The sequence below is a fragment of the Oncorhynchus tshawytscha genome, linkage group LG03 (genome assembly GCF_018296145.1).
Source record: "Oncorhynchus tshawytscha isolate Ot180627B linkage group LG03, Otsh_v2.0, whole genome shotgun sequence".
NCBI classification, from domain to species: Eukaryota; Metazoa; Chordata; class Actinopteri; order Salmoniformes; family Salmonidae; genus Oncorhynchus; species Oncorhynchus tshawytscha.
This window is the reverse complement of record NC_056431.1, coordinates 3,417,325-3,432,859: the sequence shown is the minus strand read 5'-3', so window position 1 is coordinate 3,432,859 and position 15,535 is coordinate 3,417,325. Positions and strand designations below refer to the sequence as shown.

The following is a 15,535-nucleotide window of genomic DNA, read 5'->3' as shown; positions in this document are numbered from 1 at the left end:
TGTGTTTACACAGTCCCCAACCCATTCGTTTCTGCGTAGTTGGAATGGTGTTCATTAACTTTAATTACTCCTTGTCCGTGTCACACAATCCCTTCTTATGAACTCATATTGTTAATCAGATATAATAAAACAGAGTATAAGTTTTACTTAGTTACAGTTCCATTTAAAATAATTTGTTCAGTCATTTAATCATAATTTCCCCAACACTAACACACTGTCACTCCAACACACAAACACTGTCACTCTAACACTCACTCACTCCATCTACATACAAGCTGCTGTTATTACATACAAGCTGCTGCTACTCAGTTTGTTATATCTTGTTGCCTAGTCACCTTACCTCTATTCATATCTACCTCCATCACTCCAGTATCCCTGTCACCTTACGGCTATACATATCTACCTCCATCACTCCAGTATCCCTGTCACCTTACCCCTATACATATCTACCTCCATCACTCCAGTATCCCTGTCACCTTACCCCTATACATATCTACCTCCATCACTCCAGTATCCCTGTCACCTTACCCCTATACATATCTACCTCCATCACTCCAGTATCCCTGTCACCTTACGGCTATACATACACTATCTACCTCCATCACTCCAGTATCCCTGTCACCTTACCCCTATACATATCTACCTCCATCACTCCAGTATCCCTGTCACCTTACCCCTATACATATCTACCTCCATCACTCCAGTATCCCTGTCACCTTACCCCTATACATATCTACCTCCATCACTCCAGTATCCCTGTCACCTTACCCCTAAACATATCTACCTCCATCACTCCAGTATCCCTGTCCCCTTACCTCTATACATATCTACCTCCATCACTCCAGTATCCCTGTCACCTTACCCCTATACATATCTACCTCCATCACTCCAGTATCTCTGTCACCTAACATACATATCTACCTCCATCACTCCAGAATCCCTGTCTCCTTACCCCTATACATATCTACCTCCATCACTCCAGTATCTCTGTCACCTAACATACATATCTACCTCCATCACTCCAGTATCCCTGTCTCCTTACCCCTATACATATCTACCTCCATCACTCTAGTATCCCTGTCACCTTACCCCTATAATATCTACCTCCATCACTCCAGTATCCCTGTCACCTTACCCCTATACATATCTACCTCCATCACTCCAGTATCTCTGTCACCTAACATACATATCTACCTCCATCACTCCAGTATCCCTGTCTCCTTACCCCTATACATATCTACCTCCATCACTCTAGTATCCCTGTCACCTTACCCCTATAATATCTACCTCCATCACTCCAGTATCCCTGTCACCTTACCCCTATACATATCTACCTCCATCACTCCAGTATCCCTGTCACCTTACCCCTATACATATCTACCTCCATCACTCCAGTATCCCTGTATCCTTACCCCTATACATATCTACCTCCATCACTCCAGTATCTCTGTCACCTAACATACATATCTACCTCCATCACTCCAGTATCCCTGTCTCCTTACCCCTATACATATCTACCTCCATCACTCCAGTATCTCTGTCACCTAACATACATATCTACCTCCATCACTCCAGTATCCCTGTCACCTTACCCCTATACATATCTACCTCCATCACTCCAGTATCCCTGTCTCCTTACCCCTATACATATCTACCTCCATCACTCCAGTATCCCTGTCACCTTACCCCTAAACATATCTACCTCCATCACTCCAGTATCCCTGTCCCCTTACCTCTATACATATCTACCTCCATCACTCCAGTATCTCTGTCACCTAACATACATATCTACCTCCATCACTCCAGAATCCCTGTCTCCTTACCCCTATACATATCTACCTCCATCACTCCAGAATCCCTGTCTCCTTACCCCTATACATATCTACCTCCATCACTCTAGTATCCCTGCACATTTTAAATATGGCATTAAAACTGACCCTGTATATATAATATGCTTACTTACTTATTGTGTTCTTATTTCTCATGTTTTTTTTCTAGTATTACATTGTTATTGAGTATTGCATTGTTGGGTTTTGAGTTTGCAAGAAAGTAATGTCACTGTACTTGAGCATGTGACATTAACACTTGAAACGTAGCTGTGAAGTTCCAAGGTTACAGGGGCCTTCCAGGTAAGATTCTAAGAGGGTGGTCACTCCAGTAATTATTGATGTATGGCAAGACTTGTGTGTGAATGTGTGTAGGTGTGTGTTCTCATTGGGATCTATCCCCCTCATTTACTGCCTTTAAAAAAACAGAACTGATATTGCTGACTTGCTTAAACAGATGTGGTTTCTACTGACAATTGAGATGTACACTACAAACTATGGCATAAGGGGAAGACAAGCGGATAAAGCAATCTGTAACTTGAGCGAGCTAGGACGGATGAGCAAACTAGGACGGATGAGCGAGCTAGGACGGATGAGCGAGCTAGGACGGATGAGCAAACTAGGACGGATGAGCAAACTAGGACGGATGAGCAAACTAGGACGGATGAGCAAACTAGGACGGATGAGCGAGCTAGGACGGATGAGCAAACTAGGACGGATGAGCGAGCTAGGACGGATGAGCAAACTAGGACGGATGAGCGAGCTAGGACGGACGTGGTGAGCGAGCTAGGACGGATGAGCGAGCTAGGACGGACGTGGTGAGCGAGCTAGGACGGACGTGGTGAGCGAGCTAGGACGGACGTGGTGAGCGAGCTAGGACGGACGTGGTGAGCGAGCTAGAACGGACGTGGTGAGCGAGCTAGGACGGATGAACGAGCTAGGACGGACGTGGTGAGCGAGCTAGGACGGATGTGGTGAGCGAGCTAGGACGGATGAGCGAGCTAGGACGGACGTGGTGAGCGAGCTAGAACGGACATGGTGAGCGAGCTAGGACGGACCTGGTGAGCGAGCTAGGACGGACGTGGTGAGCGAGCTAGGACGGACGTGGTGAGCGAGCTAGGACGGATGAGCGAGCTAGGACGGACGTGGTGAGCGAGCTAGGACGGACGTGGTCAGTATACCTATTTGTTCAGCACTTTTGAAATGTTCAGCAACAGACTTCAGAATATGGGCTGTTCTTACAGTGTACTACTATCAGGAGCACTGTCAAGCTATACACAAAAAGTTTGCAAACAAGCACACACCGGCCACGAACGATGTGTTTACAATGCCGCATTGGTGAAAATAGACCAAATGATTAAGGTAAGGCACATGGCCAACTAACAGCTTACTACACATCATACACTTATGTATCCTAGTATTACTTTCTTAGCTACAGTATACATATCTCTCTGGCATCCTACATCATTTATGAAGCAGCATAAGACATTTTTGGACTAACGTTGTGGGGATGTGCTTGAACAGGAAAGTGGCGCACCGGTCCTTGTTGTCACCAAAGAGAAAGATGCTGTATTTACAATTCCGAGTTGAATGACCGTTCAAAATGTATTATTCCTGACTTCCCAGTTGCAAAGCTTGCAGTTAGTCACTGTCACCGATTCCTTACAAACCACTCATGGTTGAATTTGCGATCTTCAAATTGTTGTGTAATGTTTATGTCCAATGACCGATGAGCACCGATACGTTTTGTCTATATTTTCTCTTCATTATTTATCTTCATATGACAAGGATTAAAAAGGATTTGCCAGTAGACTTGATTCATGATGATGACTGCAAGCTAAGATTGTGAAAGTAAGATGTTGACATGATCAGTCCAATCAAAGCTACGTGATTTGACGTGATTTCTGTGGCCAATGACCGTGAGGCTTCTTGGAAGGGCACTTCTAATGTAACTCTATGCAGCACCCAAAGGGCTCACATTATTGATGTCTAACCTTACTAAAGGCGGGTGACAGTATCCCCATGAGTGACAGAACACTGAGCCAATCACTGTGCAATGCTCCTATTTTCTGCTGGCCCGCCCCACCACTACAGAAAGGACTGAGCTAGGCTGAAACACCTGCATTTTGGAGCTACCTGTTTGTGCGGCTTTATTAACTCAATTATATGTATATATTTTTTTTTAACGTTGTTTACAAAACTGATATGTGACACCTATTAATGCCAAAAGAACATGCAAAACAGGCAAGCCCGCCGATTTGTTTTGCAAAAATGTAGGGCTCAAAACTTAGACCCACCTGCCCTGAATGACGGGTCGCCACTGGTCATGATGTCCTGTAACAGGCCCTTTACAGATCTACTAATGTCCGATTTGGATATATTTGGTTGTTTTCGCTGTATAACATTTAGAAGTTGTTCCTTTTCAGGTTTAGAAAAAGTGACTTAAATGCCAACTCCCGTTCGTATAAGCTGGTAGTATAGTTAGCAGACGGAAGTCAGTGGTGGTAGTCAGTTGTTCTTTAACTGCAATGCAGTTGATTGGTGACGATGATATGTGTTGGGCTTGACATCCAGACAAGTATTATGTTCTGATTTTTACCACAACATAGTGTAAAATACACATATAAACAATAGCCTAAATGTCAACTCATTTTGCTGGGGGACAATGTATTTCCATTGGCCTGATACCACATCTATCAGCTCTCCTCCTGAGAGGTATAGTAGAATGGAAGCAGGAAGAATAGCAGAGGCTAGAAGACAAGTGTGCCATGATGGTGCTAGGCAGGTAGAGGTGGATGGATGGGCTGAATAGGAACTCTCTGAAACAGAGCCCAAGATACACACAATATAAAGACACATTTCAGATTCTTTCATTCTCTCTCTCCATCATGACAGGTTGAGTGAGTCTATCATGAAAGAAAGTGAATCAAATGAAGAGTGCAGGGTTTATTATCAGTCAAATGTTTTATTTAGATTAACTTCAAAAATGTACATTACTACAAAATACTCAAATGCACAGTAGAGGACTGAATATGTTGTACTGTGATGTGAAAAAAGGGCCTTTAAAAAGACTTTGCTGTGATATTCAGATCTGCGCCTGGAGGTTTGCAGTAGCCCCTAGTGTCCTTGTCTCCCTTGTTAATTGATGTCACTGATTTCCTAGAATGGGGCCCCCAAGAGCTTTCCAGGAGCTGTGTGAGAGAGTGGGGTGGGTGGGCTTACAGGTGTCAAGTCTGCTAAATCAGTCAGTCTGTGATGAGACAGAGTGGAACTCTGAGCACGCTGTCAACTTAAAGGCTGCAACCTCCTACTGCTACACACACACACACCTTACATCCCTCCCTCCCTCACATTAACCAATAATCCCAGTAACCCCCTCTAATCAATCTTCCAACCCGCCAATACTCCCCAGGGGCCATTCTTACCCTCACCAGTCACCATGGTGACACACAAACACACACACACTAGAGCTAAAGTACCACAAAGACAAAAGGCTGGAATTACAGTTTATTACACATCACTCTGAGAACACACACACCTTCAGGGGTTTAGAACCAACAGTCATCAAAATGGCAAATATATATGAACCAAATATTATACAATAAATCTGACAGTATGTCTCACTAAAGACAATGTGCCTCTAAACAAAGTCTTATTCCTCCATCCATCTCCAAGGTTTTCTGTGTGTGTGTGTGTGAGTTACAGAGTGGTGGTAGAGTGTTGTGAGGTGAGTGGGGGGTGGTGGTAGAGTATTGTGGGGTGGTGGGAGTGGGGTGTGTGTGAGTTACAGAGGGGTGGTAGAGTGTTGTGAGGTGAGTGGTGGGAGCGGGGTGTGTGTGAGTTACAGGGTGGTGGTAGAGTGTTGTGGGGTGGTGGTAGATTGTTGTGGGGTGGTGGTAGAGTGTTGTGAGGTGAGTGGGGGTGGTGGGAGCGGGGTGTGTGTGAGTTACAGGGGGTGGTAGAGTGTTGTGAGGTGAGTGGGGGTGGTGGGAGCGGGGTGTGTGTGAGTTACAGGGGGTGGTAGAGTGTTGTGGGGTGAGTGGGGGTGGTGGGAGCGGGGTGTGTGTGAGTTACAGGGTGGTGGTAGAGTGTTGTGGGGTGAGTGGGGGGTGGGAGCGGGGTGTGTGTGAGTTACAGGGGGTGGTAGAGTGTTGTGGGGTGAGTGGGGGTGGTGGGAGCAGGGTGTGTGTGAGTTACAGGGTGGTGGTAGAGTGTTGTGGGGTGAGTGGGGGGTGGTGGGAGCGGGGTGTGTGTGAGCGCAGCAGGCTGCGGACAGCGTGGCGGTAGCGTGCTGACATGGTGTTGTAGAGGATAGGGTTGACAGCAGCACTGAGGTAGAACAACACAAAGGAGACCAAGTTAAAGTACTGAGAGATGTAGTACATATCAGCGCTGGAGCCCAGAGTCACAGAGAACAACGTCCGACCAACGTGGAACGGCAGCCAACACAGAACAAACGCCAGCACGATCATCCCTAGAGAGAGAGGAGAATATGGGATGGAGCGACAGAAAGAGTTGACATTAGAACTCATTATTACTGTATGTGTGATATAGTTGGTTCACAATAGCTGCTTAGCTGTAGTATTGCTGAGGCCCAAACCAGTAAATCAAAGTAACTTTAAAATACAGAGACTCTCTCACAGCCTCACCGAGCATCTTGATGGTGTGTCGCTGGGCGCGGTCTCGGCTGCTGCGTTGTGGGCGGAGCCAAAGCTTCCTGCCGATCAGACCATACACAACTCCCAGAATGCCCAGCGGCACCAGGAAGTAGAGGTTGGAGAGCCACATCATGACCCCCAGCAGGCCTGAGGAGACGGCGTAGTCCGTACAGCGACACTCGCTCTCCCCCTCACCTCCCCCCAGCTCCTCTACCCCTACTATAGCAAACACCGGCCCAGCGCTGATCACGGCCACAACCCACAGGCAGCCAATGAGAGTGCGGACGCGGGTCCGTGTGACCAGGGTCTTGGCTGTGAGTGGTCGACAGACAGCGAGGTAGCGCTCCAGAGAAAGGGCAGTGATGTGGAGGATGGAGGAGTAGGTACAACTCTCACTGATGAACACACTCAGTTTACACACTGCATCACCCAGATCCCAGGGCCGGAACCTCCACAGCTAGAGGGACGGACACACAGATAGGTTACACACACACAACCCAGCTCAGACACTATATCATCTAACCCCCAGGGCCAGAAGCTCCACAGTTAGAGAGAAACACAAATCACACACACACGCAGTATCAGCTAGCTAAACCCCAGGGAGGGAACCTCCATAGCTAGAGAGACTCCCCCTTACCTTGTAGTACAGATCTAAAGGCATCAGAAGCAGCATGAGGAGGTCGGAGACGGCCATACTACTCAGGTAGAGGTAGGTGGTGCTTCTCAGGTGTGGCCGGAGCCAAACTACCAGGATGGTTAACATATTTCCTGCGATGCCCAGGGCCAGCAGCAGCACACACACGGCTGTCACACACACCAGCTCAGCCCCACTGAAGTCCTCCCATTCCCAGTCAGTCTGGTCACTCTGGTTGCCACAGTCCTCCAGACAGCCAGACCCTAGCACACAATCCTCTGAACAGCTGCTCCCACTGCCCAGCGCTGACACGTCCATGGTCAGAGAGAGATGCCCGGGTCTCAGAGACTGGGGTGTGCGTGTGAGAGAGAGAGGTGAGCTGAGATGGTACAAGCGTGCCTGTGTGTGTGAGAGAGAGAGTGTGGATGGTCTATATCACCCAGGTTACAGCACAGGGTGACGTAGGCTGATGGATTCTAACTGGAGATGATCCTGAAACACAACACATCTAGGAGATGTAAAACACAACACATCTAGGAGATGTAAAACACAACACATCTAGGAGATGTAAAACACAACACATCTAGGAGATGTAAAACACAACACATCTAGGAGATGTAAAACACAACACATCTAGGAGATGTAAAACACAACACATCTAGGAGATGTAAAACACAACACATCTAAGAGATGTAAAACACAACACAACTAGGAGATGTAAAACACAACACATCTAGGAGATGTAAAACACAACACATCTAGGAGATGTAAAACACAACACATCTAGGAGACACAACACATCTAGGAGACACAACACATCTAGGAGATGTAAAACACAACACATCTAGGAGATGTAAAACACAACACATCTAGATGTAAAACACAACACATCTAGGAGATGTAAAACACAACACATCTAGGTGATTTGGGCTCAATTCCATGTCAATTGAGTTAATCTGGGAGATGGAGTACCATTTTCACAAAATGACAGAATTGTTCCCACCACTGAAACACAAACATGTTATCCTGTGGTAGGGAAAGGACTTGCTCGATGTTATCAATCACACACCAACACAAAACTCCCTGTTACACCAATGTGTTACACACACAACAACACTACATGATAAACACACTGTAACCTCTGGTTCGTTCAGCCATTCCTATTGGGGAAATTAAATGGGGAAAGAATAGCGTTTTGGGATAAACATAGAAAATAAGGTCTGAGGTTAACACAGGCTTAGATCTTATACATAGAATATCAGTCAGTTAACATTACATGTCTGAGTTATAGCCTCGCTACTGTTATTTCACTGTCTTTTTACTGTTGTTTAAAAAAATATATATTTCTTTACTTATCTATTGTTCACCTAATACCTATTTAGGGCCGGTAAGTAATCATTTCACTGTAAGGTTTACACCTGTTGTATTCGGCGGACGTGACAAGCAAACTTTGATTTGATAATGCCTTTGTGCTTGTTTTGATTACATAAATGCTTTGGCATTTATCCTCAAACCCTCCAAAAAACCCATACATGTCCCCATAGGCTTTGGCCAACAAGCCATGGCAGAGTTAGCTTCCGTTAGTGTCTACAAGAGACACCATTACTATTGCCCTCTATACCCCCGTTACAAACAGTACACACCCAGCAGTGTGAATTGAAGCTGTGTACTCACCTCGCAGCCGTCTTCGATCCCTAGACAATCTCTCCCTCACCTCTTCATCCCTCTACCACCTCTACCTCCTCCCCTCGCTCTCCAACACCCAACACCCACAACTTGTACATGCATGCAAGCAAGCACAAACGAAGGCTCAAGCACACACGCAAGCAGTAAAGATCGCTCATCAACATGATACAGGTTCATTCCTTTAATATCTTAAATTAGTTTAAAATATAATATTTATATCTGAGAATGACGGAGGTAGGGAGGGAAAGAAGGGATAATGCTCTTCTTAAGTTTTGGGACAGGGCCTTTCAGTCTAGAGGTTCAGAGTAAGTGTGTGTGTCAGGGTCCAGCCTCCCAGCATGTGTGTCTGTGGTAGAGGTCGAAGGTTGTGTCTGCGGGGCGTGGGATGGGCTGGGGGCGTGGTATGGTAATCTCCTCCCCTGGTAGGAGGGGCTTCTCTCTCAGCAGATCCCCCCTGAAGAAAACCTGCAGGTCAGGACTGTCCTCTTTCTGCTCACACACACACGGATTACAAATACAGTTATGGACTAGTTGCAGGTCATGAGTGCTTTCGCTCTACACACACCTTTATTTACATATTACTTACACACACGTAAATGTAATCAGATGGGGTCAGTGAGAGGGACTTGCCTTGTTGCCATGGCTGCATGTGGGCGAGACCAGCTGAAGCCTGTCACATAGAGCCTGGCTGATAAGCTCCTCCTCCTCCACATTCACATTGACCAATGCCCTGTAGAGGTGCTGGGATGGAGGGACGTTCACCCCTATAGACAAAGACAAGACATACACTCAGTGTGTGGTGTGTGTTTATGTCTGCATGTGTGTGTTTCTGTGTGTGTGTTTATGTCTGCATGTGTTTATGTCTGCGTGTGTTTATGTCTGCATGTGTGTGTTTATGTCTGCATGTGTGTGTTTATGTCTGCATGTGTGTGTTTCTGTGTGTGTGTTTATGTCTGCATGTGTGTGTTTCTGTGTGTGTGTTTATGTCTGCGAGTGTTTATGTCTGCATGTGTGTGTTTCTGTGTGTGTTTATGTCTGCATGTGTGTGTTTCTGTGTGTGTGTGTGTTTATGTCTGCATGTGTGTGTTTCTGTGTGCTACCCTCTGTAGCCCGGGCGCTGATGCTGTTCTTGGTTCTGTCTGACTTCTGTAGTTGCTCCTGCACAGCCTTCTGGGAGTTAAACTCTGCCCCTGCCACGTTATCTAGCTCAGCCCTCAGAGCCAGAGTAGTATTTAACTCCGCCCCTTCAGGGAGGCTGCCACCCCTCTCCTCACAGGGAGCCTCCTCATTGGTTGCTGACCTTGCCCTCCAACACATATCTCCACCTATGTGAGGAATACAGGAAGAGATATTGACCAGTCCTCTGCTCAGACATTGCTGACTCATGCCAGATCTTATAACACCTGGATAGGTATTTTACGTATCAACCTAACCACATCACGTTATAGCAATCTGGTGCGACGGCACAGTCCATGACGTGGCACACAACCATTGGTTGATGCATGCAACTCCTGTGCAGGGGAACATGAGTACATCAGACTCTAGACCAGGAGGGTTAGTTACCATGGAGTCTTTTCCCCTTTGAGTAACTGCTGGAGTGTCCTGGGCATTGCCAAGGTGGAGGGTCTTTGCTAGGCTCTGCTATCACCGTGACAACCACAGGCTCCTCGGAGGCAAATCGCACCTGTAGAGTCAGGGGCACACACTTCAGTGATGTCTCTCCAAAAACACAGACCGACACACACAGATCTCTCATAATTTCTACGGCTGTCTTGACAACTGAGAAAAGCACCATCTGTGACTATCCGTCAGTGTGTGTGTGTGTGTCAGACTGACCTGCCGGTGGCGCGTCCTCTCAGCAGGCTAGCTGGGTTGGGTCGTGGCGGGTCTGGGCTGAGGGGGAGCGACAGGTCCAGTTCCGGGCACCGCAGGAGGCTAGCGGGGACGAGGGGCACCGGGGCAGGCATTGGGACCAGTCGGATGTCTGGGTCATTGCACCCTGCTAGAGGACGCTGCTGCAGGGGACCTACTCTGGTCATCTTAGGTCACCAGTCTGGGTCTTTATCTTTGGGCGACTCTGTTACTTATGTTAGGTAAGATACAAGGCAAAATATGTTGTATGGTTCTGAATGGCAGTTACACTTTGCCTAACACCCCCTAACCTAACCTTTCTGATGGAGCAAACTGAACATATTTTGAGTCCTATGCCCAACCCAAACCCAGTCCCTTACCATTGTTGGATCTGTAATGTAGGTTGAATAACGTTAACTTTACACTTCCAACCAGATATGACGATGTTACGTTATCTAGCTAACGTTAGATCTCTGGCTAGATTCCATTCAGTGGGAGCTTTCAGCACACAGCCAGCTAGCTAACTAACGACGACAGCAGACATGCTAGAAAGTTCACCAGTCAGTTAGCCAGCTAACTTTACTTGTTGTACTACTAGCCAGCTAACGTTATAGGGGTTGTTTGGCTAATTAGCTAGCTAACGTTAACTAAAGCTATGCAAATTCAATCATGTCGTTTATTCTCCACTTACTGTTATGAGGAAGCGTCCCGAATGACAGCTCACGCGTTTCTTGTAGTTTTCACTGTTAATACATTGACTCTATTTAGCAGGATCTGCTCACTTTTGAAATTCCCTCCACTGGCGCCGCCATAACACCTTCTACAGAACAAAACAATCACACTTCCGGTTTCTTCGTTAGTAGGAAATTATACAATGGCGCCCCTTGGCGTGCATGTTACATTGCGTGTGCTGGTGTAAGTGGTGGACTCTAGAGCACAAGTCAAACTCTTCTTTAGTAACAGTTATTTATTTGACTCATATTTTTTTTGCAGAATTACAGAATATGCACACCACACTTTCTCTTTCAGAACCCCTCTTCATTAGCCTGGTTACCAGTCTCCGTTTAGCTAACATTCCACTCATTAACTGCCATTGGCACACGACATGGAATATACTAAGAAATGGTACGTTATAGAGACTGGCAACCAGGCCTCTTCATAACTACAGCATCATCATTACACGAGACTACATCATCATCATCATAGCCAGGCTGTCATTGTAAATAAGAATATGTTCTTGACTCACCTGGGTACATAAAGGTTAAATATAAATACACATTTTACAGGACTAATCAAAACACCCCTTTAAATAGAAAATGAAAGGCATGTACTAATACTATTAACTTCTCTTTGTGTATGTGTGAGTGTGTGCGTGGATGAGTGCGTTAGTGTCTCTGTCTGTCTCTCAGTGCTCTCAGTATGTAGTTCTCTCTCTCCAGCTGGGCGTTTCTCTCTGACAGCTGGTTGATCCGCTTCCTCAGTAGCTCCTCCTCCTCTCTCACAGCCAGCATCAGGTGGCTCTTCACCAAGTCCTACAGCAATATACAACATATCATTATAGCATTACATCAAATATGTCACAATTCTTCCAGCAACAGATGGGTCTTCACCAAGTCCTTCAATACAACGCATTACAGACACTATAACCATAAACACACTGTCCTACCATGGCTTGCTCAATCTTGTTGTCAATTGCAATCTTACTGCTACTGGAGCCACTGCAACAACAACAACAAAAACAAAGGAGATTGTGTCTTAGTGCACATGGTTCACATTGATGTCTATTCCTAAACACAGTCACCTCCCGACAATAAATGGCCAGGCCATTTCCATGGTTACCTGTGGCAGAAGAGCAGCAGGGCTGCCTCAGCATTCCGGACAGAAGGTGTACCCTTCAGACACAGCGACCAGGATGGGAGCGGGGCCAGGGTCTGGTGTTGAGGTTGGGGTTGAGTATTGGTCTGGGGTTGAGTAGAGGTCTGCGGGTGAGGTTTTGGTTTTGGTTGAGTATTGGTCTGGGGTTGAGTAGTGGTCTGAGGTTTAGGTGTGGTCTGCGGTTGATGTTCAGGTTGAGTATTGGTCTGGGGTTGAATAGTGGTCTGCGGTTGAGGTTGGGGTTGAGTAGTGGTCTGTGGTTGAGTAGTGGTCTGGGGTTGAGGTTGGGGTTGAATAGTGGTCTGGGGTTGACGTTGGGGTTGAAAGTGGTCTGCGGTTGAGGTTTTGGTTTTGTAGTGGTCTGGGGTTGAGTTTGAGGTTGAGTAGTGGTCTGGAGTTTAGTAGTGGTCTGCGGTTGATGTTCAGGTTGAGTAGTGGTCTGGGGTTGAATAGTGGTCTGGGGTTGAGGTTGGGGTTGAGTAGTGGTCTGGAGTTGAGGTTTAGTTGCGGTCCAAAAGTGTTGTGGAATCTCCATGGTGACAGATGTTTGGTTTCTTATCTGAAGCTCCTGCCGTCCGCTCGGCCATGAGTTCCTAACTCTGACCCCCCCACGACCTCTCAGCCCTCCATGACCCCAACCCGTATCACTCACTCCCTCCCTGCCGTCTTCTCCTACTCTCCATCTAGCAGGAAGTTGTAGTGGTTGGTGGACAGGTGGGGCGTTAAAGGGGGGTCTGGGTTTGGTCTGAGGGTAGAGGGAGGAAGGGCAGCCAGAGACGGAGGAAGGGCAGCCGGAGAGGGAGGCAGAAGGAGAGGAGTGTCTTTTTAAGGGGGACTGGGGGGCTTTTTTACTGGACCTGAGAGGGGATAGGGAGGAAGGGAGGGATTGGGGAAGAGATGAAGAAACAGATGCAGGAAGAGAAGGAGAGAGAGATGGAGGGAGGGAAGGAGGTAGAGAGAGGGGGCGAGGCTGCCGTCGAGTCTCAAACAGAGAGATGATTTTCTTCACACTGCCGAACATGTCACCAGACAGTCAAAAGCAAACAATAGATTATCTAAACCACATCAAAGGCGCTTCCATCCACCTCCATTCACTACAGCCTTCTGTGCAAAAGCCGGTTACTACCTGTAGTTGGTAGAGAGTCAGAGAGGGTTTAAACTTAGTGGCACATCCAACAATTACTTCCATGAACAACTACAGAACAGGGGTAGTTGAACAGATCACCATGTGGTTGTATTGAGGTCAATGGGAGAGAGGAAGATTAGATCCATGTGTGTGCTGTCACAAGCGTGATCTGGGATTCCTATTGGAGAAATAGATTTTGGGTATCCTCCAATCTTTGCTGGATCAATCCTACAGGTCCAGCCAGACGAGCCCAGCCTGCCGAGAAGACCTCCGATTAAAATTGCCTTTGTCTGTGGATTAGGATTAGCCTATGCAGATTACTTCCTTATTCCATCCAGCCGCCAGGTGTCTGATTGGCTAAACTATATAATTCCGGTTAATGCAGGGCGGAGTCTACTGTCCAGGTGAGGAGTGTCTCCACGACAACCCAGAGGTGAGAAGCGTTTCCATGGTGAGGAGCATGTGTGTGTGTGTGTGTCTTTGAGCTCTCACATGACGAGAGACTGTTTTACTTCTCCCCCACGCACACCCCACTGTCTGGCACTCTGATAGGCTCTTACAGGAACCCTCTCATTCCAACCTCCGCCTACTCACTGCCTCAGCCAATGGCAAAGTTTGTGGCATTCCTTGCCTGCCCACTGCCACTGAGCGTATGCTAATTAGTTTCCCAGTACGACAAGTATTGACATCCATAAAAATATGTCCACTGCCTTTGTCCTCCTTCCTCTGGACAGACCATATTAATAAATTAATAAAACTGATGGTCACATGTCTCAGACGTATGTGTTAAGCCAATCTATCTGTGTATGTTGTTGATTGTGAAGAGTATTGAATCCCAACACAAGCTCCTATGGTCTGATGGTGAATGTCCCTGAATGCCCCGTCTTTTCAATCATCACAAGAACCGGTGAAGGCCTAGAAGGAATAGGTGCCAAATAAAATACAATGTGTTCTCAATCAACCTACTCTGTAAAATGAACACACAAACAGTAATGAGAACCCACTGGGTGTTCTGCTCAGATGTTCTGGCCGAAACCTTGATGGATGAGAGAACAGCCAAGAGCTCAGCTCAGAACAGCCTCACTCTTTCCTGGCCTCACTTGGCCCTGTCGGTCTCTTCTGCTCCGGCTCCCTGCACTGGACTGGAGCACAACAACATCCACCTTCTAGTCTCACACTCACATATCAAGTACCCTGGATTACTGTAGGCCTAAATGTTATTTTTATTGACACCAGAGTTGTGTCAGGCAATTTCAATTCTCATCAGTTGAATTTGACATGGAAGTTCTCTATGGAGTTCAGTTCAGACTAGAAAGTCTGGAATTGGCCCCAACCCTGATCAAGACTAATGCATCATAGAGATGTGTTAGATTCAACCGAGTGTCTGCGTGACCAGGGGCTGTATGTATCGTGTCTCTGAGGAGGAGTGCTGATCTAGGATCAGGTCCCCCTCTGTCCAAGTAGTATCATTCATATTGATCTAAAAAAGCAAAATGGATCCTAAATCAGCACTCCTACTCTGAGACGCTTGAAACATACAGCCACACACTCTCAGGACACCTGTTCCTGACACCTGAACAACCTTTCCTTCTACTGCGTGCTACTTTACACACTATTTTTATGTAGCCGCTGTTGCTTTCCCCTTCCTTCCTGCTCTGACCCGCAACGATGATCGTCTGGTGATAGACATGTACAAACTTCCATATGCAGCCTCGTCTTAGATTTAATTCTTGACGATTCTTACTGGCTCTGGAGTAGATAACAATATTGTGACGTAATTAAGTAATCAAATACAGGGTATGCCTCATAACCCCTAATTTCATTGTGTGATTTTGGGTTACGTTGACATAATCAACATATTGTATTATTTCACCAAGTG

General features: G+C 46.7%; 2 protein-coding genes across 4 annotated transcripts; both read right to left on the bottom strand.

Annotated features, from left to right (window-relative positions):
* Positions 1 to 5,319: 5,319 nt before the first annotated feature.
* LOC112238997 (growth hormone secretagogue receptor type 1-like) lies at positions 5,320 to 8,865 on the bottom strand. Of its 2 annotated transcripts, XM_042307518.1 has the most exons (4): positions 8,793 to 8,865; positions 7,122 to 7,517; positions 6,476 to 6,941; positions 5,320 to 6,300 (listed from the first exon to the last, which is right to left on the bottom strand). In XM_042307518.1, exons 2-4 carry the CDS (start codon positions 7,434 to 7,436, stop codon positions 6,020 to 6,022), a joined length of 1,062 nt encoding a protein of 353 aa, XP_042163452.1. In that variant the 5' UTR covers positions 7,437 to 7,517; positions 8,793 to 8,865; the 3' UTR covers positions 5,320 to 6,019. The 2 variants fall into 2 exon arrangements, with proteins under 2 accessions (XP_042163452.1, XP_042163451.1); XM_042307517.1 differs by lacking the exon at positions 8,793 to 8,865 and having other exon boundaries at positions 7,122 to 7,710.
* Positions 8,866 to 8,970: 105 nt separating this feature from the next.
* On the bottom strand, positions 8,971 to 14,150 carry LOC112238996 (protein phosphatase 1 regulatory subunit 35-like). Of its 2 annotated transcripts, XM_042307525.1 has the most exons (8): positions 12,495 to 14,126; positions 12,322 to 12,373; positions 11,347 to 12,187; positions 10,637 to 10,887; positions 10,368 to 10,488; positions 9,905 to 10,129; positions 9,435 to 9,568; positions 8,971 to 9,293 (listed from the first exon to the last, which is right to left on the bottom strand). In XM_042307525.1, the coding sequence occupies exons 4-8, from the start codon at positions 10,841 to 10,843 to the stop codon at positions 9,123 to 9,125; spliced, it is 858 nt and encodes a 285-aa protein (XP_042163459.1). In that variant the 5' UTR covers positions 10,844 to 10,887; positions 11,347 to 12,187; positions 12,322 to 12,373; positions 12,495 to 14,126; the 3' UTR covers positions 8,971 to 9,122. The 2 variants fall into 2 exon arrangements, 1 of the variants encoding a protein (XP_042163459.1); XR_006080143.1 differs by lacking the exons at positions 8,971 to 9,293; positions 9,435 to 9,568; positions 9,905 to 10,129; positions 10,368 to 10,488; positions 10,637 to 10,887 and having other exon boundaries at positions 11,433 to 11,475; positions 11,902 to 12,187; positions 12,495 to 14,150.
* Between the last annotated feature and the right edge of the window lie 1,385 nt (positions 14,151 to 15,535).